Genomic DNA, 25,974 nt, shown 5'->3' with positions numbered 1-25,974 from the left:
GGCGCCCGAGGCAGAAAGGTCCATAAAAGTCCACAAAAAACGTGTCAATATTCCTCCATACTGCTCGTCCAATGTATTCCAAGTGTCCTGAGTGGGTAGCATCCAGAATTTACTCGAAACGAAGTCATTTAGAATGTTTTTAGAGCAGAAACAGTAGTGTATAGGATTTCCTAAAAGCGCGCGCCTGCGAGTTCACGACGCTACGGAAACCGCGGCAGACCAAACCAGATGAAAGTGCGCATTCAGAGTCTGCTCTGCCGATAATGCAAGCGTAGAAGAAGAAATGTGCTGTTTACCTGTGCAAAGAAAGAAACAACGAAAATAAAAATGTCTGAGGACTTCAGTGTTGAGGAAGAGCATGAGTTCTTTGCCGAGCTGAATACGCACTTTCATCTGTTGCGATCTCTTGAACTCGCATGTGCGCGCTTTTAGGAAATCCTATACACTACTGTTTAGGCTCTAAAAACTTTCTAAATGACTTCGTTTCGAGTAAATTATGGACACTACCCACTCAGGACACTTGGAATACATTGGACGAGCAGTATGGAGGAATATTGACAAGTTTTTTGTGGACTTTTATGGACCTTTCTGCCTCAGGCACCATAGACCTCCATTATTTGAATGTCAGCAGACAGCAAGAAGCCTCCCAGATCTCCAGATGCATTTGAGATATCAAAAAAGTACTCCAGAGTGTTGTTCAGCATGGGGGTGAGTAGAAAATGAAGGCTAATCATGTTTTGGGTGTACTATTCCTTTAACTCTTTTAAAATTTAATTACATAGGCCTAATGACTGATTAAAAGAATGTAATCAACTCTGATGCTAATTAGTGGACACAACTTGATTTACAATGTCTATTTGGGTACAATATTTTCATTCTTTTTTAGGGTTAGCATAATTTTTTAACAGGACTGTTTCATGAGTATACTTTATTTAATTTTTTTCAATTTTTATCATGCTCTTGAAGCATAGTTTTGTAGAGATTGTTTAATTTTTTTTTTTATTATTGATCTTGTCAGATTTAAGTAGTTCTGTGACCATTGTGGGGTTTTCTTTCTTTAAATGAGGGGTACTAACCATTGTATCCACATGTGTACGTCTGGCAGATGTGACAGTAAAGGGTTAAATATTAAACTATAAAAATGTTTATGTTACTATTTTAATCGTATCATAAACCTCATAATATTTCAGTTGGTGTATTTCCAGCTTAAACCCACAGTTTTTGGTGACATCATGAACCATCTGAACATTGTAACACGGTAATGACACATGAGCATCGCCTGCAACAGGCTGCCTTTTTAATATACTTTTTAAAAATACTTTTTCTTACTTAGCTTTTTTATTATACCCAATGCCTCTTTTCTGGTACCTGAAGCTTTTATCTGATACAATACCTTATTTTGCTTCGACCAGATAACTGAAAACTTTCTTTTTCTGAGACCTGAGGATGTTCAAAATGCACACTGTAGTTGCTTCACTCTCAATCCCACAAAGTAGTTGTGTTTTGGAAATGCTGTGGGCTGCACTGTTTTTTTTTTTTTTTTGTTACTTAAGAAACTTATTCATTTAAAGGCTTATGAACTTTAAAGCAAGACTCGTCCTGAAACATGCTCATAAACATCTTCTCGTACTTCTTGTGCCCTGATGTAGTTTCTATGATGCGGCTGATTTTCTTGAGCCCCTTGATTAGGTAGCGCGGAGCCCCCTGGTTGCGAAGCTCCCTTAGACTACGAGACAGACCTTTCGCCAGATCCAAGTTGTAGTTTGTTGTTTTCCACAGGTGGAGAATCTGTAGGAGGTACTGCCTGGGCAGACAGGTGGACACAATGGCTTTCACATCCTGCTCCTGAACTTTAATCCCTGGTAGGCTGTTGGTCACCCTAATGAGGTCATCTATGGTCAGGTTTTTCAGAACGTTGCAGCGGGACACCTTTCTCTCACAGTGGTTCACACCTGGCGGAAAAATTCAATAAAACATCTGAAATCAAACATCTGAAACAAAAGGGTGCAGCTTTTGAAACAGCATGTTAATATACACAATTATACATTAATACAAAATGGATATAACTAAAGCATTGTATATATTTTTATTAAGTTATATAGGAGCATTTGAATTTTTTTCATTTTTTTTTTTAGCTTTCTTTTCCAATGTGGTATAAATATGATGAATTCTCCTAGGCTAGATTTATTTAAGGGGTTTAACAATTAGAAAGGGGTTACAATAAATTATATGCTCCCCTAAACCTAATTAATTACAACCTTAATTAATTAAAACAACTTAAAAAAACAAGAGCAATGACTCACAAACTTTATGCAAGGCTCCATAAAAACGATTCACTTTATAGCATTTCTAGATTTCTTTACAGGGGTTGCTAATGATTGTAAATAGCATTATGGGTTTCTTAACGATACCTTGTATGATACCGTACAACTTGTCTTTGTTCTGTTCCCTCCACAGCCGCAGCAGATGCAAGACCTGCTGCTGGTGAGAGCATGCCTTCTTCAGCCTCTCCAGGCTCTTGAGATCCACCTTTTGTCCAGGAAGATTCTCAAGGATTCGCTCCAGAGGCACTGAAGACAGCCGCAGTGAGGCAAGGGACTGGAAAACTGCCTCCTCACAAAGAGTCACATCTGGAAGGAATTATAAATCATAAGATATCAGTATAATACACAATGTATGATATTAGGATACTGCTGTTTAGCTGCTAAAACCTTTAAGTAAGGTGTTCTTCCACACACAATACTTGCTATAGATATTTCCAAATCAAGTTAGCTATTATATATATATTTAAAAAAAGGGTTATGCATTTGAGAATATCTTTAGTTTTCCTGTCTCTGCATTCCTGGCTTTAATGGAAAACAAAAGATGTGTTAGTGGAAGGGGGGACAAAGTATGCTTTATGTTTGTTTTTTTTAAACACCAAAAATTTAATTATTTGATAAGAAAGAAAAAATAGTGTTTCTTAAAAGAAACAAAACTATTTATGAGTGACAATATTTAAAACAATAATTCAACAGCTATTATTTACAGTTTATGTCTAAAATGGAACATAAAATTACAATAGGCCAGATAATCAGTTAAATATATGTCTGGCGTCTGATCAAGCCCTTTTAAAGATTGCTGACCAACTTTTTGCGCAGCTGGTCAGTGTATCATTTGGTTACTTGATTCTATCTTTTAGTAATGCATGTTCAAACAAAAAAAGTGGTTTTTAGGTTTTTTGTTTTAGTATAAATAAACTGGAATGAAATAAGTTTTTTGGAAAAGGCCTATTTCTTTATGTTCGGAGACTAGATGTCATAACTGAAATGACCAGAGCGCGGCCTGCCTTTGTTCTGTTGAGTCATACATGTCAGCTCAACAAAATAGCAGAAACCAACAGCTATATCAGTAAACCAACATATGTTTGGTTTTTTCAGTCTTGAAATGAGTTTGTCAGAGCAGCATATAACGTAATTTCAAAATGCAGCTGTCAGACAAGCCTTTAGAGAACTTATGAACCACGCATCATGCATTTAGATATGCCAATAAAAGTAACACCTCAGTCTACCATCTGATGAGCTAAGCTAAAACGAATCAGCAGTGCAAAACAGCAAGTCTGAGGCTGCATACAATTCCTTATAAGGCAAATTAATGATCGCAATGAGCAGGGTTTTTTTTTTTTAAAGCAAAATTTGACTATTATAAAGTGTCGCTCTTCCAGGTGCTGAGGACAGCCCCAATTTACATATGACTTTCAGAGCTGAAAGTAATCAGAAATTTAGAAAGGTTTAGATTCATGAATTTGATCATGCCAGAAAGCATTTCTATATGTGTGGGGGTTTTGTATCACTTTGCAAAAATTAAGTTCCAAGATTAAGCAAAAATTTTGTTTTTTTATAAAGTTAGGGTATGAACTGGCTTGACTGTAATGTGGAGAAGAAATTTGGTGGGTTTCCCTCATGCCATGATGATGAAATTGTGCATTCTGACATTCCACATCACTCATTAGCTTTGGGAACCCCATTGATCTCAGTTTCACATTTTTGTTTAAACTGCTCAGCGATGCAGGATTAGTTGCAGACAATTTGTGGCTGTTTCCTTTAAAGGAAGACAGCTGGTGAATGAATGTTTGAGGAAGATATCTTTTTTTCTCAGCACATAGAGCTTTGTGACTGGTCTTCAAAATATTCTACAGCCTGTGAAGAAGTGTGCCAGGGTCTGAACATGTGTGTGATTTTCTAAAGCTTTAGGAATTCAGCATCATATTTGAGGCTTTGTCTTTCAAATTATATTTTAAGATCTATCATAGCTGCATTATGACTAACATAGCCCCTAAAAACTCCTCTTGTGACTCCTTTTGAATCAGTTTCCTCTGTTATTGTGTTTGAGGATGTAAAAGTAAAGCAGGTAATTGATCCATCATGGGCCCGTTCTGAATGGAGCGCCATAAACATTTGTTGTAACCCCTGCCATTTCTCTCTGGATCTGGTTTTCAGACATGCAAGGATTAGTAAAAGAGCATGGCATTTGGAAGAGAACCTGACCGAGGAAATCCCCTGCCTCAGGGAATGAAATTGACCGCAGGTCTGAAATATCTCAGCTCAGAAAGATTTAAAGTTGTTGACAGCTGAGGTTTACTCTAAACACTCTTACATATGTGTGTGTAAAGGGGGTATAAACTACCGTAGCCCCTTAGTGGATTAGTTCTAAAGCTTTTCACATAATTCAAGCCATTATGATCCTCATGTTCTCACCATTATGACACAGAGTGTGATGCTGAGAGCAGTCCAGAGCTGCTTTGATGTCAGGGGAGCCACACAGACTGTCTGATGAGGATGTGCCCCATCTCAAAGTCTTCATGCCGAAATCCGCGCAGTTTCTGTGGGGCCGACACGGCTCGGTGGAGGAACCGCCAGCAGAGAAATAACCGTCAGGACAGCGTTCGCACACAGTGTCACTTTCAGGTGTACCTGGAAAACATCCACAAGTAATTTATTTGATTTCAAACTGACAGAATTGGACAAAACTATGACCTTAAACCTTATTATTTAGCTTTGGGATTTAACTATATGTGTACAAACGCAATGTAGCTCAACATGTGCAAAAAAAAAAAAATTACAATTTCCTTTTTCAGTATGCAAAAATCTTAATGGTGTGGCCTGCAGATTTGATCAATCTGAAACCCCTAAAGCCGGATATACGCTGTGCGTTTTTTTTTATCGTTGCATGCAGCTACAGCTCAAACTGTACGACTAAACCGCAGGGTTTATTCATACAAGTAGAAGAGGAATATGAAGCTCACTATAGTGAAACGCACTGCCTTGGCAATTTGTGCAATTAAAAAGACATGGCTGAGCAAACGTGGGTACTGCTGTCTGTCAATTTTACAGAAAGAACTTAATTTCACTCCTTGCATCCCTGCCATGCTGCTGTGTTTACAGAAGAATCTTTGTGTGCGCATGCACACTGAGCGATTTGCCCACGACCTCACGATTCCTGAATGGGAGTTGGTCGTGAGAGGCTGATCGCCCCTCGTAACCCTCTGTACACTACATGACGCACGATCAGGCTGAAAGTCAGCCCGATCAAAAGATTCTTCCACGACTGGAAAATCGCCCCGAAAATCTCACACTGTACGTCCGGCATAAGTAAAATCCAGGCCAAACAAAAAGCTTTGCTTATTGGTAAGGTCCAACTATAAATTAATGTCCTTTTCTAGTTTTTATCAACCTTTTTTTTGCCAATGAGACACTTAACCAAGCTTCATATAGGTCAGGGGTCGACAACCCATGGCTCCAGAGCCGCATGCGGGTCTTTAGCGCCCCCCCCTTGTGGCTCCGTGGAGCTTTTTCAAAAATTTATGAAAATTTTCTTTTTTTGTTTATGTTAATATGGTGTGCAGGAGGTCAAACAAACGTTCATTATGTTTTCCAATGCTGTAAACATTTGTATAATAAATACATTTAAACCATAAATGTAAACATTTCTTTCAATGAAAATTTGCATCATAGCCATAGAGGTCAGTGGTCATGGCCTGCAACACACGTTTCAATGCGCCGCGGAGCCAGGCAAACAAAGCAGCCGGGGATTCAAGGAAGAATGGAGCAAATAATTTGCTTCTATTATCAATATGGAAGGATTGAGTAATTTCGAAAGGCATTTCCAGGGAAGGCATGCTAAATTTGCAGTCGATCACAAAATTGTGAGTGAGAGAAAAAGTGCGATTGCAGAACATCTGGATAAATTAGAGGAGAGCAAAGATAGATTTAAGAAGTGGATTGTATCTCCAAACTCCATTACCGCTGCTAGTTTGGTTGTAAGCATGGAAAGCTGCCCACAGATCGAACAGGTAGTGGTCTTATGTAGACATGTGAACTTTCTTTTCATTTTTTTCCCCCAAATCCTCAAAATAAAAATAACACCAAGGAACGCTGGTGACAGAGAATATGGGATTTTGGGGTTAGAGAGCTCTGCTCTGATGGATGTCAGTTCCTGCTTGGTTGCTCATGACTCAATCAACTCCTCCAAATGAAAACATGTCCACCATAGAAAGATTCCTTAATCTTGTTTTTATAATTTCATCAGTGCAACAAAACCTAAACTGCATGGTGAAGGGCGGTGAAGCAGCACACTTTGAATTCCACAAGGTGAGAGCGTTCACTGCTCCTCCCTCAGCTCATGTTATGTGACATTTGCTCCAGGATAAACATTTAACCATGACTGCTTATTACATATTTATGCCCATGTAGTCCTTATTTATATTGCAATAATACACTTAGAGCCTGTGTTGCCATACAAGATTATATAAGACTTTTACATTTTTGTGGCTCCAGGCAGATTTGTTTTTTGTTTTGTTTTGTCCAATATGGCTCTTTGAGCAGTTTGGGTTTCCAACCGTTGATATAGCTGTTAAGCTGTGGTAGCAACAAAAGGTCTACAGTTCACAAATGGACCAAATTAGGCCTGCAGATTTATTAGGGATACAATCAATCAGAATCATCTTAAAATAACTGCTGGGTACAAATTAAGGTATTACTCTGTTATAAGCCATGTTTCTGCTTTAATTTCGGTTTTGGAAACAGAACCCTTATCTGACCTGCTTCATGTTGATCAAACTTCGCTAAATACAGCAATTGATGAATATCAAAATCAAAACTGATATGATATGCCCATCTTATAACATGCAGATTAAAATATGATTACCGTACCAAAGTCGTACCTTTTAAGAACATTATAAAGCTGTTAAAAGTACTTAATTTTGTATGTATTTTAGTTTTAAAAAACATTTTTTTTAGCCCATGCATACTTACTCTTTCCTATTTTGATTTTGTCAGGATGAAATAAGGTTTGAATACCACTGGCTTAGCTCAAATTGTGGTCACACTGCAGGTTACAATGGCCTGAAGTCCAGAACTAAACCTAGTTTAGCATCTGATAAATAAAGATGAGATCTTTACTTATCACCAGTAGCTTTTTAAATAAAATGTCTTTAAAATACAATTATGTTCGTGATTGTTATGTAGGAAAGTGTGAAAAAGTCCCCAGGGGTTCTGCAAGGAAGGCACTTTATAGACTGGCATCTTACAACTGTAAACCTACAGTATAGTTTCCGCTCATACATACTTCCTATGTCGAAATAATGGGTGACACCCTACCGCAGGTGTTTTACATCAAATATCCTGTAGAACACCGTGCTGAACTGAAGAAAACTGAAGATATGCTGCATCAGTTACAACAATTTACCACCAGCCTTTTGATTTATCTGAAGTTTCTCTGTGTCAAATTCATGAAGCCCTTTAATAATCTGATATGATTCTAAGAACTAAGCCCGCAAAGCATATGACTATCAATCAAAGCCACAGATCACTAAATAAATGATCTATGTGACTCATGCCGGTCTTCCTCTGGACACCCACATATAGTTTCTATTGCCTGTACTGTATATGTTGCTACTACTACTATGACAACACAAAAACGTGATCTTCAGAGCTCTACATAAGAAATATCAAATGTTTCTCAATAGAAAGATACATTTTTTTAATTGAATTATAATGCTATACACATATATTGTAGCGTAAAAAAATATGTTTATGAATTAACTCCACTTTTGTAGATGGAAACTATGGGTTACTGCCTGTAAATTTAGAACAAATACTCTCAACTTCTGGTATTTTATCCCGCAGATCACATGACAGTCTGTATGTAAGAGAAAAAGTGGTTTATTACCTTCCTCTTTTTATTTTAGCTGTAACCAAAGCATTGAAAGTGCGTGGGAAGGCGCCATACTTTATCAGATGTAACCTTTTCATCTATTTCCCGCTAACATAGCCTGCAGAAACCACCTGCAGATATGCATACGGCAAATGCTTCCTCCACTACTGATGACCAAGCACGTACACTACAGACTTATGAATGAGACCAGCAATTCAAAATATTTGCTGACATTAAGTTTTTTTTTTTCTCAAAATTTCCTTTGTGCCAAATCATCACTTTGTCAAAAATGCTTAACAGATCTGTTTTTATTTTTAAGTGCTTACACTAAAATCGGATTTAAAAAATGTTAAGATTAACGATCAATTGGTGTTTAAGTTAAATTTGATTAGTTTCAGGCAGCTGTTGAGAAGTACTTGAATAATCTCTTCCTTCATTATTTTCAGTTATCAATTTTTTATATCAAACTGTAAAGATGTTTTCCCAAAAATATAGTTGTTTTACCCCAGAGATCATCTGACATGAGATAAACATTTTATACACTATGAACTGTGGAAGGTTTTGATTCTCTTTTACCTTTTCCATAATTTGCCTTACAGATATGACTGAAATAAGTTTAGCCCCTTTTAAATATACAATTTATACATAATGGCCCATTATGCCAAAATGAGGGTCTATTTCACAATAGTTTTGTAAAGTTTTTAAGAGTACTCACCCCTTAGCTTAGCGAGCTTCGACTAGGAATCCCTCTGGCTTCAATTGCAATGATATCTAAGGGCTCAATTGACCATCTATATTAGAGCAAAAACCTACCATTGAAGTCAGAGGAACTGCATGTAGACTTCCAAGTTTGAAACGTGTCAAACCACAAATTTGGGGAAGGATATCAAAATAATTAGCAGTATGGGATATCTCTCCAAATACTGCCTTCTCCAGTATTAAAAAAATTTGAGATTAAGAAAACACAGAGGCGTTTTTAGGTCTAGCTGTTGGAGAGTTCAGGAGTGAGAAGCTGTGCCTTTCATCGGGTAAAAACAAAATCCAGTGTGTCCTTGTAGAGATATGAGAACCATCCCAATGGTCAAACCTTGTCAACATGAATTTGACTAAAACTCAGCAGAGACTAATGAACAAAAGGAAATAAAACTTTGGCATGATGAAACCGAAAAAAAAAAAAAAATTCTCAAATATGGGATCTCCACCAAAATAAAGAAGAAACACTCCTAATCACCAAACTAACAACGTCCCATCTATGTGATGGGATGACAGCATCATGGTGAAGGAAGGTTTTCCATGGCATGAGTTTGGGATCCAGCCTGCATAGTGGCTAAAAGGACAGCAGGTAAAGATTTAATACCTGCTCAAGAGAAAACACTTTTTCAACAGATGCACAAAGTCAATACAACAAAGGAGTGACTTAAGGAGCAGCACATGTATGTCCTTTGGTCATCTAGACAAAGACCGTACTTCCGTCTAATTAATTCTTCTCTAGGAAGAACCAAAACTGCTGCATCTCAAGGATGCCCGTCTAAGCCAACTTCACTTGAGAATATCTGCAAAGACGAAAAAGCTTGTGCTCCAAGCTTGGAGAAACAAATCCAAGATGACAATGTCATTTGTGCCAAAGTTGTACCAACAAAGCGTTGAGAAATGGCTGTGTACACATAGGTAGCTCTCACTTTTGAACAGGTCTAATTGTAATGAATATAACTAAATACATATAACTAAATAAATATAACTAAATACATATTTTAAATCCGTCACTATAGGATATACTTTCTTTTGACAACTGAATCAAATGGTTAAAATGAAAAGTATAAACTTACCTTTTTGCATAAGTTAAATAACTTAATACATTAATTATTACCACCTGTTTTTTTTTTTTTTTTTTATCTGACCTCATGAAAGGCGAATCAAAGCTAGAAATGACTGACTCAAAGGACCAATGGAAAAACAACATGGTCCTGAACAGAATGTGCTTTGACTGGCTTTAACCAGCAGCTTCTGGTTTGAAACTCTGAATCACAGCTAGGGATCTTCTTCAATAACTGCTTGTGGTTCAGGGGTTCCATAGGGAAAACGGACAGACTCTGCATGACTCAGCCCTCGGTGTCTGAATAAAGAAATCATAACAGCTTATGGCATGAGCAAAATTTCAAAGAATCAGAGAGGAAGCAGTTCCGGACATTCAGTGAAGAGATGTTAATTTGAATGAAAGGAAGCGAGTTTCCACTTAAACTACATATCTGGCAACAGGAACGACAGGAACAATGACTCTTAAAAATGTCACCATGTCCTCTGTTAGAGATTACTTTGATTGTACTGTATACCTCAGATACTGTGCTGACGGGTGTTGCAGTACAACAAATGTCACGTATATCATTGTTCTTCTATTATTTAAGTTCTGACTAATAAATATGCAATGTTTGCACAGTTATGAGGAATACAGGTTCACATATGAACAAGCATGAACATAAGAAAACTCACGAGATTAATTCAAACAGAACTTAAAGTGTGTAATATTTACAGGGATTTACTGACATAAATGTGATATATAATCTAAATGTATTTTATTTATTATAACCTATTAACAGAAAGCCTAATTCTTTATGTTTGCCTTGCATTAAAAATTATTATTTAGAATTACATTGGAGTGGGTTTGAATTTGTGAAGGTAAACATATTTTGTGTTTTACAGCACCACAGAGCTTAAACTAGTGACTGTAGAGATGGCAATTATAATCAAATGTGACTGCACGAGTTAGGCCTATATACAATCCTACACAGATGCAGTTTAAGCCTGATATTAACATGCAATGTATGGATAAACAACAACTTTTGTTTCTTGATATTTAATCAGATATAATTATGTATTTCATTTAACGTTATTTTTATTTGCTAAATCCAGAAAAGTTGAAATATGATTTTCTTTTCAGTTATTTTTCTTTTTGCTTCAATTTGCAGATGACTGAGGACTGTGCATTCAATTTCCCTACACTTGAAGCCATTTTTGAATGTGATTTTGGTTAAAGATGTTTGGATCAACCATAGAATAAAAACAAGCAAACTAACATTTTGAAGATATTGGCTGAACGGCATCCAAGTGAAAGCAAAACAAGTTGTGCACCATTAAATGAAAGGCCACTGAGAGAGGAAGTAGGCTATCTGAATAGTGGCTGAAAAGGAACATTATAAAAAACAACAGATAATAGTTGACTCCAACAATAAACATGCTTCCCTTTTATCACGTTACAGGGACTACAGACAGCAGCGCTGAGGCTCTTGCTAGATAACAACAGATTCTCAGAAAGAAAAAAGATAATTAAATCAAGAACAAAGCAGACATATGTTGGGCTAACTCCTCACCACAGTACAAAGTTACCCTTATCAAGTTGTTAAATGTTATCACTAGATTTTTTTTTTTTTTAGTTGAAACTGGAATTTGCCTTTGTGTTACAGCACTTGATTCATTTAAATCCTACGAGGTTAAGAAAATGTCAAAAACAAATCCTCTAAAGAATCCTATCTATCATTTTTGACATTATGCAAAAAGTCACCTTTTTTGTTGTCACAACTGAAACAAAACAAATTCAGTATAATATCCCACAGTAAAACAAAAGGTGTCTTGCTATTCAGAGAATTTAAAGATCTAGTTTCAGGTTAACATCTTGGTAGCTCTTACTGTTTAACCAGAACTTAACGTCGTCATTACCTAGAATAAAACACATATTTATCCCTTTACTAAGCTTAACTTCCCACTTTTACTTTTCTCACTGAAATAGAAACAGATCCCCGTATTCTCTGAACATGAGCTTCATAATCGGAGAAAAAAAAAGCAGAACCAATTAGTAATTTGTTAGTGAGAAATGGATCCTTCCGATTTCATAATAAAGCATTCATTAAAAAGATGTGACTCCATTGTTAGTAGTTCCTTCTGCACAGCCATGAGAAACAACAAGCAGCTTTAAGATTAAGAAAAGCCGATATGAAGTCAAGGTATTGAAGTGAAGAGGAACCAGTCTCTTACAGTATTTCTTGCAATTTTGGGCAAACTGCATGGATACTATATATTAGCATTGACATTTGTATTGCACTACCTAAAATAATTTTAAGCACTTTTGTTTAATTAATTATGCACAAATACACATTTTTTTTTGTATAGAAGAACAATTATCCGCTTTACATTGATGGGTTAGCTATATGGAGGCTTGAAGTCATCAGGTGATAGCTCCTTTTTATTTTTCATTCAGTAATTTCAATGATCTTCACACTAACAGAGAACCCTACCCCCTTCTGACTGCATCTTGTACTGATGCTGCTGCTCCTCTGAAACGCACAAAAGTATCGAGCACTGTTATTTGCAACTGTAGAAAATCCAGCTGATCTTGTAAATTAAACATGTTATCACCCCATCCTCCTGGAATATTTCCTTGCTGCTGCATATTCATTAGAAAAATGTGTTGAACTAGACAGCTATTGTTTTGTCTTATGACATTTTTGCTCACGATAGTAAATCAAACTCAGTGTGCTATCCATTCTTTAGGGGAAAACATTTGTATGTCTGGACCAGAGACAAGACTAGTAAGAACCACTAAGCATTGGCAGAGCCTGAATATTTTTATAGGGGTTGGTCAGGCAGAGAACAATGTTTACCGAAGGGTGGTCAATGAAAACAGATGGGCGCAGGATTGATTCTTATCTTCAGCTACCACAGTATACTGTACCTATACTATATCTGTTGGTTGTGCTGATCTTTTTACATCTCTTTGGAGGTGATGAAGCAGGCTGAAGATTATCTCCCCTTTTATCTCCTCTTTCTTTCATCTTTTCTAATTTTTTGTTTTTTCTTTCCTGTTCTACTTATATTGCAGTGTCCATAAAATCTGTAATACTCCCTGCATGAATTATAATAAAGCTATTTATATGCATAAGTCAAGCAGAACACTATGGCGATAGCCGTACTGCTCCACTTTTGAAAGCAAAATCTGTTGGGTTCTCTTTTTGGCATCAAGACAATTATTCTTATTGCCACATTGCCAGACAGGACTCTGTAAAAAAAAAATAAAAATAAGAAAGAAAACAGATGGGCGCCAAAACAAGTTTAGGGTCAGACTACACTGATCACAGTGTACTACCACGAAAATGACCACGCAAAACATCCCTATTTACCAAGTAAATTAAGGAAGACAGACTAGATTTTCATAAAGCCCTCAATAATACATCTACACACATATTTATGCATTTATGTCGTCTAAACTAGTTATGGTTCTGCATGATATACACATTGAAACAGTTCTTTAATATCATAGATGACTAATAGATGACTGCACAAAACATGCCATTCTTTCCCATAAAACAGAAAAACCTAGTTATGAAAAGAGAGTCAATTCTGTTTATGTCCAATTTTACTTTAGTATTTTTACGTAAATATTTAGAATATTGCAATAATTTTGTTGTCAATTTATTGTTAATATAGTAACAACTAAAACAAGTTTGTTCGAACGAGTATCACTGCTGCCATCCTCTGGTTTAGAGGTGAATAGGTTGTTCTGGAGGTTGTAAAGTATGTTTCAATGAGAACAACAAATCAACAGGTTGGGGTGGCCATAGGGGTGGCCACTGATTGGCTAAGAAAGGCCAGTGATTTGCTAATGATGGCCATGGCCACCACTGGGCTCTCTCTAGCTGTGCCCGTGCCGCTAAATCCGGTCAGCACACATGAATGTCTGATGGGTAAAGATAAAAATTATTTAGTTGAAATCATTTCCTGTCCCTTCTCTCCTGACATAGCAAATGATAGATTTGAGTAGAAAATACAAAAAAAAAAATCTATTAAAGAAGTCCTTTTCCAATGTTGTGCACATTCAAAGAAATGAATTCCCAAATTCCTCTTTGTGTTCCACAAAAGGGAAAATAATATTTAAGACTGGATGAAATAAAAAGAAAACACTAAAGGAGATGATATAGCTCATGCTTAGTTCCTGGTAATAACTAGAAATGCTTTACACAGAAAGTTTTTATAAGAAAAGACTCTTTGAGCAAGCAGTTCTAAGTTTTGTTAAAGAGAGATATATTGATATGGAAACTCAGAGAAAAAGGAAAAGGAATAGAGGCTTCTAAGCGTACGTTAGATGATGACGATAAAAGCATTTCATGTTAAACCTTTCATAGTTTGTTCCTGTAAAATAAATACATTATTAACTAAATGCATGACTTTCTTTACTGCAAACACAAAAATGGATTAAAGCTCACATGCGCAACCCCAAAAATATATCCCTTTTCTGTTTATAAAATATAAGTTGGAAAACCTTTAAAGAAGTGCCTTTTTATAGGGATTTTATGTTTCACCCCATCTCAGAGTAGAATGGAACCTGTTATTTCTATAAGAAAATGAAACTTAATGACTTACCTAAAGCAATGACTCCCTCTCCAGGCTGGCAGGTACTGTGTGCAATGCAGAATTCCACCACTAGATGGTATCCCGGTATACATTCACAGAGCTGGTCATGTGTACTGTTGCACTGCTGCTTTACAACTTGTCTCTCCTTACACACCTATACACAACACACACCAGTCACTTATACACAAGCATTGCATAGCAACAGACCATCAAGGTTATTCATGAGTAGTTTAAAAATGACATGTTTTTTATGTCAAAAGGAAACATTATAGGTCATCCAAGAAAAAATGCATTTTAAAAGAATTTCAAAAAGAGTAAATTATTACCTAAGCAATAATTTGCTTCAATGGATATGAAACTATTGACACCAATTTTTGTACAGCGGAAATAGAAACAAACTGTGCTTTATGAATAGGTTTAAAAGATTAAAACATCAGGGAGGAAAAATAAACATCACATTCTGAAGTTTTAACAAAAAATGTGTTGCTATAGCAACATTTCAGTTTAGGTACCAAAATATCAACACTAAAATATCCTCTCTGACATTGGAGAGTCAGTTTATACTTCATACATACTGAGGTGCAGTATTGGCATGTATCCCCCCAGTGCCAGTTCTCGGCAAAATGTCTCTCAGGACAGGGCTGGCACTCAGTGGGCGTGTCAGCGGTGCAGTGTCGTTTCACGGATGTACCGGGAGGGCACTGGTCACAAGAGCGGACCTGAGACGTCACGGGATCTCTGTACTGATACTTTAGTGGAACGGCTTGCTGCTGAAAGGCCCATGAAAAGGAAGCCGTGAAGAGCTGCAAGACAAAGAACAAGGTTTAGCAAGAGATTCGACCTTTGCAACCAGCCACAAGCATAGCTCTTCCTTGGCAAAAAGGGTTTAAATACTTTTTATTCATGACTTCTTTATGAATTGAAGCCAAACCAAGCCATTCAGCAAAAACAAGTTCAAACGAGGGTCAGTGTGGCTGATTTAATTCTTTCAATGGGAATTGTTTAAAAGTCAGAAAAGAAAAACCTGGCAACAGCCTCACCGCCTGTAAGAACTGCACCAAGACAACTTAATTACCAGCTATTGAGGTTTTTGCCTATATGTGGAGACACCATTGCCTTTCGAGGAAATATCGTCTGGCGCAGAGAAGATGTCATAAGCCTCCAGCCACAAGCCAGTTTAGATATTGCTAACAAGCTGACATGTCTCTGCCTCAGCAGGATGTTTAAAGCTTTTGTCAGGTCTCAGCTATAGGATACTAATTGTTTAGCATGTCTGACATGCACCCATATTGCAGGACCAGGCCACATGCAGTCCAGATGTCACCCGATAGGCTCCTTCCGCTCAGCACCACTCAGCCATTGGCTCTGTGGTCTTCCCCATTGACCTGAGTTTCTCCTTCCTACTTGGACAGCTAGCAAGACTTCTGCAGGCATTGTTTGTGTGTATGCTTTGCGCATCTTCAAAACTATTTGAGCAGAAAACACAAAAACATCCAAACATGTGAGTCCAATAGTGTGCTCACTCAGGAATGTGTTTTTTTTTTTTTTTACTAGTGTGTGTGTTTTTCGCCTGTTCTTTGAGCTTCACCTACAATTACGGTCTTCCTTAGTGTTGGTCTTTCAGCCATGTGGCCTCCTGTTTTGACTGCAGCACATAAAGGGAGCTGTGAGAGGTTTGCTGGGCTTTCCCCGGGTCGCCACCAGAGCACAAAACACTCTGTTCTACAGTTTACCAAACTTTAAACTACTGATGTTTTTTTTTCTGCATGTTTATATCTGTACTTTTTGATTTACCACAAAACACAGCTTGGTATTTGTTGATGTGTCGGAAACTAGATGGCCATCAAAGAACAGGAGACCTAATCTAAAGGGGAACTTCACCATTGTATCAGATAACATCTTACCACAGATTTGTTTGTTATTATCTATAATAAGAAATGTGTGCATCATCATACCTTGGACGTGAGTGTGAAGGAGACAGCGTGCAAAACAGTTTTATTATTACTATTTTATAGTACTACCACAATCAAAAACATGTATTTTCAGACTTTTTATAATATTTATAATAGATGTAGATGTTTTTCTTACTGTCTGAAAACAACTCTTGATAAACTTTTTTCCAGTTTTAGTTAAGATAATTGGCTTAATACCAGAATATTGAAGGTAACTTTAATCTTTACAAAACATTATATATACTGACTTACTAAGTAAAATTGTCTTACTTAACTGGTATATTATCGCACTTATATTAGAATCTTTTTACAAGATAAATAATCTCTGCTCTTGTTTAGTATATAAATCCAAAAACAATATCAAAATGACTTTTTGGCTACATCTAAGACTGTAAGACTTGGTTAGATGGACAATTTTTGCAGTTTATGTCAGTACAGGACTCCAGCCAGCAGTGTTATAGAGTATTTTGCTTTCATTCTGGAGTACACGCACACATTTGACAACAAAAAAACATTAATTTCCAGATCACCTTTTTTGAACTGAACATTGGCTAACCTAGCGGGAGCTATATAGCCATTATATCATCAGGTTTTTCACATGCCATTTAACTTCAATCAAGTCATAAAGAAATTTCAGAACAAGAATAATTTTGTATTTCAGCAAATACATTCGATAATTCTTACTGGTCAGGAAAAAGGAACGTTCAACTTCAACTTCATGCCAGTGAACAAAAAACACACTATGTATGTAAATATCAGGTTTGGCTGCAAGAAGTTGGGAAATGCCAAATTAAGTTGTTAATTAGGCTAATGCTTTCATACTTACCCCCGAAATTACGATACAAGCATTTCTAAATAAAAATCTAACTAATAAAAAATGTTGGATCAGATATTCTTTTAAATAAAGGCAAAGGAAATCACAATACATTCCCTAATGAAAGCCTGGCAAAGAAAATGTTTCTTTCTATACAGAGAATGTTAATATGTGGTTTTAATTTTAAGTTGCTTTTGCTCTAAACTACTTTGAACTTTCCCTCTAACCGAATCATTACAGGTCATGCACTTTGCCTACAATTTAGTGCACAGTACCACCAGTTTTTTAATCTGTGATTGCTTCTCTTTGGGATGCTGCTCTCTAAAGAGCAAAAATAGATGAACGGTTTTTAAAGACCATAATAGAAACTGAAGCTTCAAACAGTCCGGCGAGTGCAGTGGTTTTCCCGGCAAAAACCTATCAAACTTTTAAGGGAAAGCTTTCATCTACAGAAGCTCACTCAGGACAGCCATAACTGCATGAGTTTGTTTGTAGTGTGGGTGGCACCATCAGGGCTCAAACCCACAATCACAGTGTATACATTTGCTATTAGGGCCGTGAAGCCACATCCTATTAAGTTTAGAAACATCAGGAACTACTGATGATGTGTGCTGATGTAGAGGCAGAGGTTCTCATCACATGATGGCTTTACAGATTTAAATGGCCCTAATTACTTGGACTGCTAAAACAAAAAGAAAAGATGAAATGTCTTTGAATGTACTAACAAATAATCTTGTATTAACTTGATGATTCAGTGCAAATCGCAATTTTTTTCCCCTCCGACTACAATTTTCCTGTGCTTTAGTTCTGAACTATGAAAACTCTCCAAGATGTGTTGCAGAATTTGGAAAATTAAAAGGTCACAATGCGTGTGATCCACCCCTAGATGCCGAAAAGTCACTGCAGTTCTCTGACTTCTTATAAAACGCATCTATTTTAGGGTTTTGAAGATTTCCAGCCAGAGTGACATTTAAAAAATAAAAATACATTAAACCTTGGAAATTTCAGGTTGATATTTTTTGTTCTTTTTTTATTTTGTACAAATAGAAAAGAAAAACTACACATAAAAACTATAAAAAAAACTACACATTTCATGTGATTGAAATATCTCCTTAAGTCTGAATAATAAATCGAATATTGCTACGTCATATTTGAAACGTGGTGATTTGTGCTTGTTGTTTTGTTAAGCACAAGCACGTTCACTATACTTTACTATTCAGTCATAAAAAAAGGAAATAAATGTATTATAATTACTTTATAATAATGTTATGTTCTGGCTTTAGAGGTAAAGAGGTAAAGATAACTACCAATACGTTTTGCTTTTCTGTTCTCTCTTTTTCTCTTAATTTTGGCACCATTTAGTTACTAGCTTTTAGAAGAAAGGATTATGTTTAGTGGTTTGTAAAATCTAGATTACAGGCATTTAGATTCATATACCTCAGTTATGGTTTGCTAACATTCATCTCTAAAGTTAAAAAAATGATATAAAATAATCACAGATTTACTAGGACACGTTTTTAAAGAGAAAGCTTCTGATTGGCCAGTCAGGCCCACGTAAGGATTTTTTCCCTGGATGCTGATGTGCTCTACACTGAGACTCAGAGAAGTAAATCACCAAGAAAATACTCTTTAAAGCTACTACATAATCAACAAGCGGCTTCCCAGATTAAAAAAAAAAATCAATTTGTCAAATTCAGTAGCAATATTTGTTATCCTCGCTTTTTTTCCTTTATCTTTTGCCTTTGCAACTTTCTGTACAGTTTTGTGCAAAATTTATTTGTGTAGGTAAACAGATTGTAAATCTAAAATGACAAACTATTAATAGGTCCAACTTAGTGCTTCACAACAAAGAGCCTTACACACAACCTATATGGCTTTAACAACAAATTGTTCCTGGAGATTTCGCATTTCCCTTAAAACAAAAACAGTAAAACTAATCTTTGTCTTTAGTCCTAATTGAATCCTAATAAAATACACTATAGAGATACTGTTTGATATAATTTGTGATTAAAGAAGTCTGAATTCTGATAGATTTTATTGATGATCAGTGAAATGGTGATATGTGAGGTCAGGCGTTTATCATTCCGTTGTTTACATTTAAAATAAAGAAGTTATGAGAGTAAAAATTTCACAGTTTCAAGTTGTGATGGAGACAAAATAAGAAAATATAGTAGAAGTTCCTTATTTTAAAGGAATTATAAAACTGAAAAGGAAAACAGGACATGGGACTCGTATGATTATAACACTAGAATGAAGCATGGAAAAATAACAAAGGAGCTTAAGCAGTGAGGAGCTCTAACAGGTCACATAAAAAGGAGGTTAATCTAATCAGAGGAGTGAACTAAGTGAAGCATGCACGAAATTTTGATTTGAGAAGTGGGGGGAATGCAATTATTTTTAATATAAGTAACTTCAGCACAATTTATTTCAGCGCATCAATTCACACAAGAGAATACGGTGGGCCAATCAGGAGCTTGTGGGCGGTCTAAACTCAGTTTCCACTTGGTCCTAGTGCTCGACGAATGTGTGGGTACTGCAGCGCAACATTGTTTTTGGACATAACGCGGGACAACCCCAAATCCCCCCCCAAGATGGAAGAATGACATGGAAAAATAAACTCAATGAAAACCTTTAAAAAAATAGTTAACAACCAACAATAAAAAAGAAACCACAGCATACCATCAATAATGGAATATTAACATATAACAGATAAATACAACTTTTCAAACTTCTTTGCTGTAACAGTTTTATCAGTCTAGCCATCTAAATAAATGATCATGATAAAATGTTTATTACCTGATGCAGTGAACATTTCCCATGCATATTAAACAAGCCAGGTGAGCAGCTTTTAGCCATAAAGAGTTCAAATATCAAATATCATTAGTGGATCATTCAGCATCTTGTTGTGTTTAAAGGCCTCTACAAAGTGCTAAAGGAGACATTTAATGTTTCACTTGTCACTTCAGAAGCAGCCATTGGAAGATATCTTGGACAGCCTAAATGACACATCATCACACTGTCACCATTTAGAGAGAGGCCAAAAGGCCTGTCACAGAGCTCATCTAGCTGAGAGGAACGGTTGGATGGAAGAATGGTTTTTGAAGAGGGGTTGAAAAAAAAACAAGAGGGTCTGTACAACTTATAAGGAACGTCTTTGATGTAAAACTGCATGATGGAGAAACTGATCTCCATAGGCTGTGAAGCAAACATGCACCCATCCAGGCACATGTTTACTGACTGTGAGACGATGTTGAGTGAGCCAAGCCTCAGCTGTTCACTCTGTTTATTTATCACTGGGCTGATAGACCTTAACTGGAAACTTAAGTAAGGTATAAATCTGTCTATCAGTTAGATGGCGCCAAAAGACCTAAGAGAGAGGATTATTCTTTGACCAATATGATGACAGAGCTGAAAATTACTTAAGGCAATGGATGAGAGATGGGTATGGACAGGAAGTTTAAACAGGATTACACTTTAACAATGCTTAAACAAGCTTTGATAATGAGGTCATGATTGGTGGTTACATCAGCAAACAGTACATTGGTGGAGGTCTAGTTGTTTTTAATTTGAGGGGAATTTAGACCATATTAACAACGAACATTGGAATCTCTGGTGCAAATCTTTGTCAGTGAAGCATCTTTCAACATGCACATTTAAAGGGTGACATCACACTTTCAGCATTACTGACATGACACAGGACCAGGCTTTATGTTTGGCCTGCCTTGGGGTTAGCTTTAAAGTCATGGCACGAGGAGAAGACCAATGGCACAAAGGGATCAAACCGCACCACACCAGTTCAGGCACCAAGCACATGGATTCAGTTAACTGTAGAGTGCAGGTGGTCTGAGGGGGGATTCCAGCTAACTGGTGTGTGCGTGCATGTATGTTTGCGTTAGTTCACATGAACATCAAATCAGTCATTTTTTAAAACCGCAAAGATCTGGAGTGACTCTTGGACACGCTGCCAGGCCACATCGCTTTATACTCAATCCATCCCCCCGTCCCATGCAGGGGGTCTTGCCTTTTGCTGCTAGTAGCCTTAGATGTTACCTGTTTTATGGAGTGTTTTTTAGGCATGTGAATTAAGATTAAATTTGCTTATATATCTGAATCACAAAGCCAATTATTTGAACTTAAATAGTCAAAGTTGCAAAAGTCAGTTATGATAGTTTAGAAGTATTTGGTTTCTATGAAAGCAATAATTTCTGTAATAGTATTGACGAAGCAATGTGACGTAATACTTATGCTGAATTAGATTTTGTAAAAAAGAAAATATCAAGGACAGATTAACAGATTAAAATAAAATTCCAGTGTCATAAAAACTAAATATTTAGCAGGTATGCACCAGGCTCAAATTATGATAGCAAATAATAAACTGATTTTTTTTTTTTATTATGAGATAATTGTTGCAAAACCATATAATTTTATAGTATAATGACACAGAGGGCAGTCAGACTGTAAATAGAATTTTACTGTAAACAAAGTAAAATTCAGGAACAGTGTTTGGATGGTGATGTATTTCTTTAGTTAAAATATACATTAGTGTTTATGTAAAATTTAAGTCATTGCAAAACAGAAAAGCTAAATTAGTTATCTGAGTAATTAAATAAATGAATTTGAAATTTGGAATCTGAAACATTCAAAGCACACAGATCATAAATCAGTAGCAACATTGTAAACACTGCTTAAATTTCAATATATTTAAATATCTTTTAACTGCTAGTTTTGGATAATTTCTCATCTGAAATATAAATCAAAACCTATGAAGATAGAATAAGTGCAACAAGCTTAATTAATCCAATCCAACAGTGTGTTTAAGCTATGCAAATTAAGAACAAGTATTAGTGGCAGCACTAAACAAATTAAATAGCGGTTTCCAGAAAATGTAGACTTAGATTAGCCACAAAATAAATTTCCAATTAAAATTTTCAGCAGGAAAAGACTCTGAAGAAAGAATATGCAAATACATTTTTATTTGAAACTGCAATTTAAAGTTAAAAGTAGCTTTTCTATTGCCCTTTATTCAAGCAATGCTATTGCATCTCTTCAAATGTTATATTATAAACCAGTGACACATGACACAGGGGAATTTGCAAAGTATCAATATACAGTTGTATCGTCTTGGTTTTCAGAGAAAGCAGATTGCTACAGAAATTTGCATCCCCTTTTAATATGATGCATGGAGTATTACGGTTAAAACAAAAATAGGGCGCGTGTGTAACTCTAAACTCTTGCAGCATCTGTTCTTTTTTTTTTTTTTTGTCTATGCTTCCAGTCTCCCAGGCAGTGCTCACACACAATGCATTTCTCATATTCTATGTATTTATTTATTGGCATCTTAAGGTAATTTGCTTTCCCAAAGTTTTTTCTACGGGTGTTAAATAAAAGAAGACTGCAAATAATGCCAAACTTTTATATATTTATTCTGAACCTCGTGAATCTCTCTTTAAAAATGTATGCAATTCATTGAGTTGCTCTATCACATAAAATGCAATAAATACACAATGGATGTGCTGGAGGATTGTGAATACCTATTTTAGGTGCAGTAAATACTTTGGATCAGTTAGTTGGTCACAATTGTGCAGCACTCATAAACTCCACAAACACACACAGGCAGGTACAGACTTCTGCTATCTGAGCTACTGTTGATGGAAAAGAGGAAGTAAGGTGTGAGGAAGCAGCTTAATGAAGTGATTGTTGAATTCTGACTGCAAAACAAGTTGGTTTTTCCTACTATTACGATACTAGATCATCACACAAAACATGTGCTCTTTATTATATCCGTTGTTCATACACTTATTATATATTTTTAATATAAAGAAAAACAAAGAGTGGCTCAGTATTGGTTAGTTAATCTCCGCACACGTTCCTTGCACTGTGTGCAAAGCTGCCAAGTTTAGGGAAGTTGGTGCAGCTTCAGCCAACGGCCACAGAGACTTAAGAGGGGTCACAGAGATAAGGACAAACAGATTGAAGATAGTACATGGCACAAAAAGGGGGATGAGGTTTACTTCTGCATATGGATTTAAGCAGTAAGTAGGGTGTGGAAACAAAAACAAACTCCCGCTTATAGTCCTCTGGCTCCCTACCTGCTTAGACTGCATTAAAGTTCTCATATGTAAACAGATTTTCTCATCCAAATAAACAGACCTGTTTTAGGTTTTCCACTAACTTCATCCAGAAACATATTTTTTTTAGAGCAGAAGAACGTGCATCATTAACAGGCAGGAAAATACTAAAGCAGACAGGTGGTAGAGTAACAAGAGAGAAAAGCCAAAGCATTGGGAGTAACCAAAAAGAAGGGGAGCAGAACATTTAGAACAGCTCCAGGATCTAATCTGAAATCATAACACCCTATTATGTGAGCACACAAAGTAGCTGTGCCATCACAGTTCATTTGCATGTAAAGCCCCTAGTCCTTTAACACATCACACAAACACAATCTCTGACCAACCAGGGTTGGGGCTCTCTCTACAGCTGTGTGACAAACACACACAGACCACAGGGACAGATAGTGAAGCATGTGTTCTGGTTTACAGAGCGTGATCTGTTTCTGACCTGATACACATCTCATTCATTACCATATGCAAAACCTGAGAGGGCTCTGCTGCAACACCGTATGCAAAGCAGAAAATGATCGCTTTGATCCCACAGGCCAACATCTCAGGAACAACCTAATGGTGTCAAACATTGTCTAACAGAGAAGGGGGGGAGGCATCACCTGGGGTCAGGAAAATATTATCTTATGTGAAGGTAAATGAGAAAAAAGCAATAACATGTGAACAAAGGAAATGAAAAAAGTTCATGGATGATCTTTTTTGAAGATGGTTTTACAAATTCTATAAATTATCAGAAGTTGTAGGTACATAATAATATATATAAAACACATATAGAGATACAGATATAAAACAACAACGACAACAACAAGACCATAATTGCTGTAATCCAACAGGTGCCACATTATCTTCTTTAAACGGTGTGTGTGTGTGTGTGTGTGTGTGTGTGTGTGTGTGTGTGTGTGTGTGTGTGTGTGTGTGTGTGTGTGTGTGTGTGTGTATATATATATATATATATATATATATATATATATATATATATATATATATATATATTTATATATATTTATTTATTTATATAATGTTGACGATGACGCTCATAAAAACGAGCAATATTAATAAACGTTAACTATAAAGCTCATGTTAGATAAATTGAATGAGTTACCGCAAAGTTACCTGCGGATGCGCGTGCGTCCTCACGCAACATACAAGCACGGGGTGTCGCGCTTTGTTTCCACATGCATATCAATTATATTTTGTACTTTTATGTGAATGCGCTCAGATGAAAAATAGAAAGAAAGAAAAGACGGATCTATGTCCATTCAAAGGTGTAGATGTAAAAACCCAAATGAATTACTCCTTCAGAACGTCTGTTCTCCAGATATTCAGACTAGGAAAAAAAGCGAGAAAAATGCGAAATTGTAGTTACTTACCAATATCAGTTTCATGACAGGGTTGGATTTCATTATCCGTGCGCTCATCTTCTCTGCGTAACAGCGAACTGCAGTGTGATGGGGTCTCCATTACAGTTCAGCTCTTTTATAGCTCAGAAAGAGGGAGGGGAAGATAAAGGTTTATGCCCACTCTGCGTGGCCTCATTAAAGCCCCAAAAAAAGCGTTCGCTGCCACCCGATGTGCGCAGCCATGGTAAAAAGCATCACGTACTAAGTTCAAGATAAAAAACAACAAAAAACCAATAAAGGAAAACAGGCCCCCAACCCCCATGTCAATAAAGACAAAAAAAATGTAAAAAAAAAAAAAAAAAAAAGATATATATATATATATATATATTTTTTTTTACATATATATTTTTTTTACATTTTTTTTGTATATATATATATATATAATAATATATATATTTATATACACACACATATATATATATATATATATATATATATATATATATATATATATATATATATATATATATATATATATATATATATATATATATATATATATATATATATATATGCAATCCTAATTTGAGATCATTTCAAAATGTATTGGATGCATTCTAAAACTGTTGAGTTTTGCAAACAAATTTTGGTTATTTTGCCAAACTATTCCTTAATTGTATGAACTGATTCAGAGGTCCTCAACAGGGGGTCTGCGACCGCTAGGGGTCCACACAGGTACTGCTTGGGGGTAGCGAAAGTATTGGTTGATTCCACTAATTGAAATGTCTTTAAATACACATCCACATGAATTCAACACTTTGTAGTAAACAGATAAATGGAGGCAGAAGATGTCTTTCAGTCATCAATGCACACATTCAGCGACACATAGGAGCTCTTTCAAGCTGGACACCGTTTCATTCACAACACCTGTCCAATCAACAAGGAATCAGAATCAGAGATACTTTAATAATCCCAGGGCAAAATTACTTCGTAACATTACTCCATATGTAATAGAGCAACTATGGGACCAGCTTGATATAACACAATTTTATTCTGTCAAGAAAGAGCCTATCTTTAACAATACAATATATAATTAGGGGGTCTCTGCTTTATCTCACCATCAGTTCGTGGGTCCTTAGCCTGGAAAACGTTGAATA

The 25,974-nt window shown here is 36.2% G+C and overlaps 1 protein-coding gene across 1 annotated transcript; it reads right to left on the bottom strand.

Moving 5' to 3' along the window:
- Positions 1–990: 990 nt before the first annotated feature.
- On the bottom strand, positions 991–24,964 carry LOC119777057 (tumor necrosis factor receptor superfamily member 11B-like). The gene is made up of 6 exons (XM_038275803.1): positions 24,848–24,964; positions 15,168–15,395; positions 14,602–14,746; positions 4,737–4,952; positions 2,412–2,630; positions 991–1,952 (listed from the first exon to the last, which is right to left on the bottom strand). The coding sequence occupies exons 1-6, from the start codon at positions 24,893–24,895 to the stop codon at positions 1,558–1,560; spliced, it is 1,251 nt and encodes a 416-aa protein (XP_038131731.1). The 5' UTR covers positions 24,896–24,964; the 3' UTR covers positions 991–1,557.
- Positions 24,965–25,974: the final 1,010 nt, after the last annotated feature.

Source organism: Cyprinodon tularosa, unplaced genomic scaffold, assembly GCF_016077235.1.
Source record: "Cyprinodon tularosa strain WSP-4 unplaced genomic scaffold, ASM1607723v1 ctg98, whole genome shotgun sequence".
Taxonomy (NCBI): domain Eukaryota; kingdom Metazoa; phylum Chordata; class Actinopteri; order Cyprinodontiformes; family Cyprinodontidae; genus Cyprinodon; species Cyprinodon tularosa.
This window is presented reverse-complemented; position numbering and strand designations above follow the sequence as displayed.

Excerpts from the sequence above, each read along its gene's own strand:
- LOC119777057 (XM_038275803.1), bottom strand. The coding sequence starts at position 24,895 with ATGAGCGCACGGATAATGAAATCCAACCCTGTCATGAAACTGATATTG. Across the intron at positions 15,396-24,847 it reads CTGTCATGAAACTGATATTG|CTCTTCACGGCTTCCTTTTC; the intron begins GTAAGTAACTAC and ends TTTGTCTTGCAG. Across the intron at positions 1,953-2,411 it reads GTTGTACGGTATCATACAAG|GTGTGAACCACTGTGAGAGA; the intron begins GTATCGTTAAGA and ends TTTTTCCGCCAG.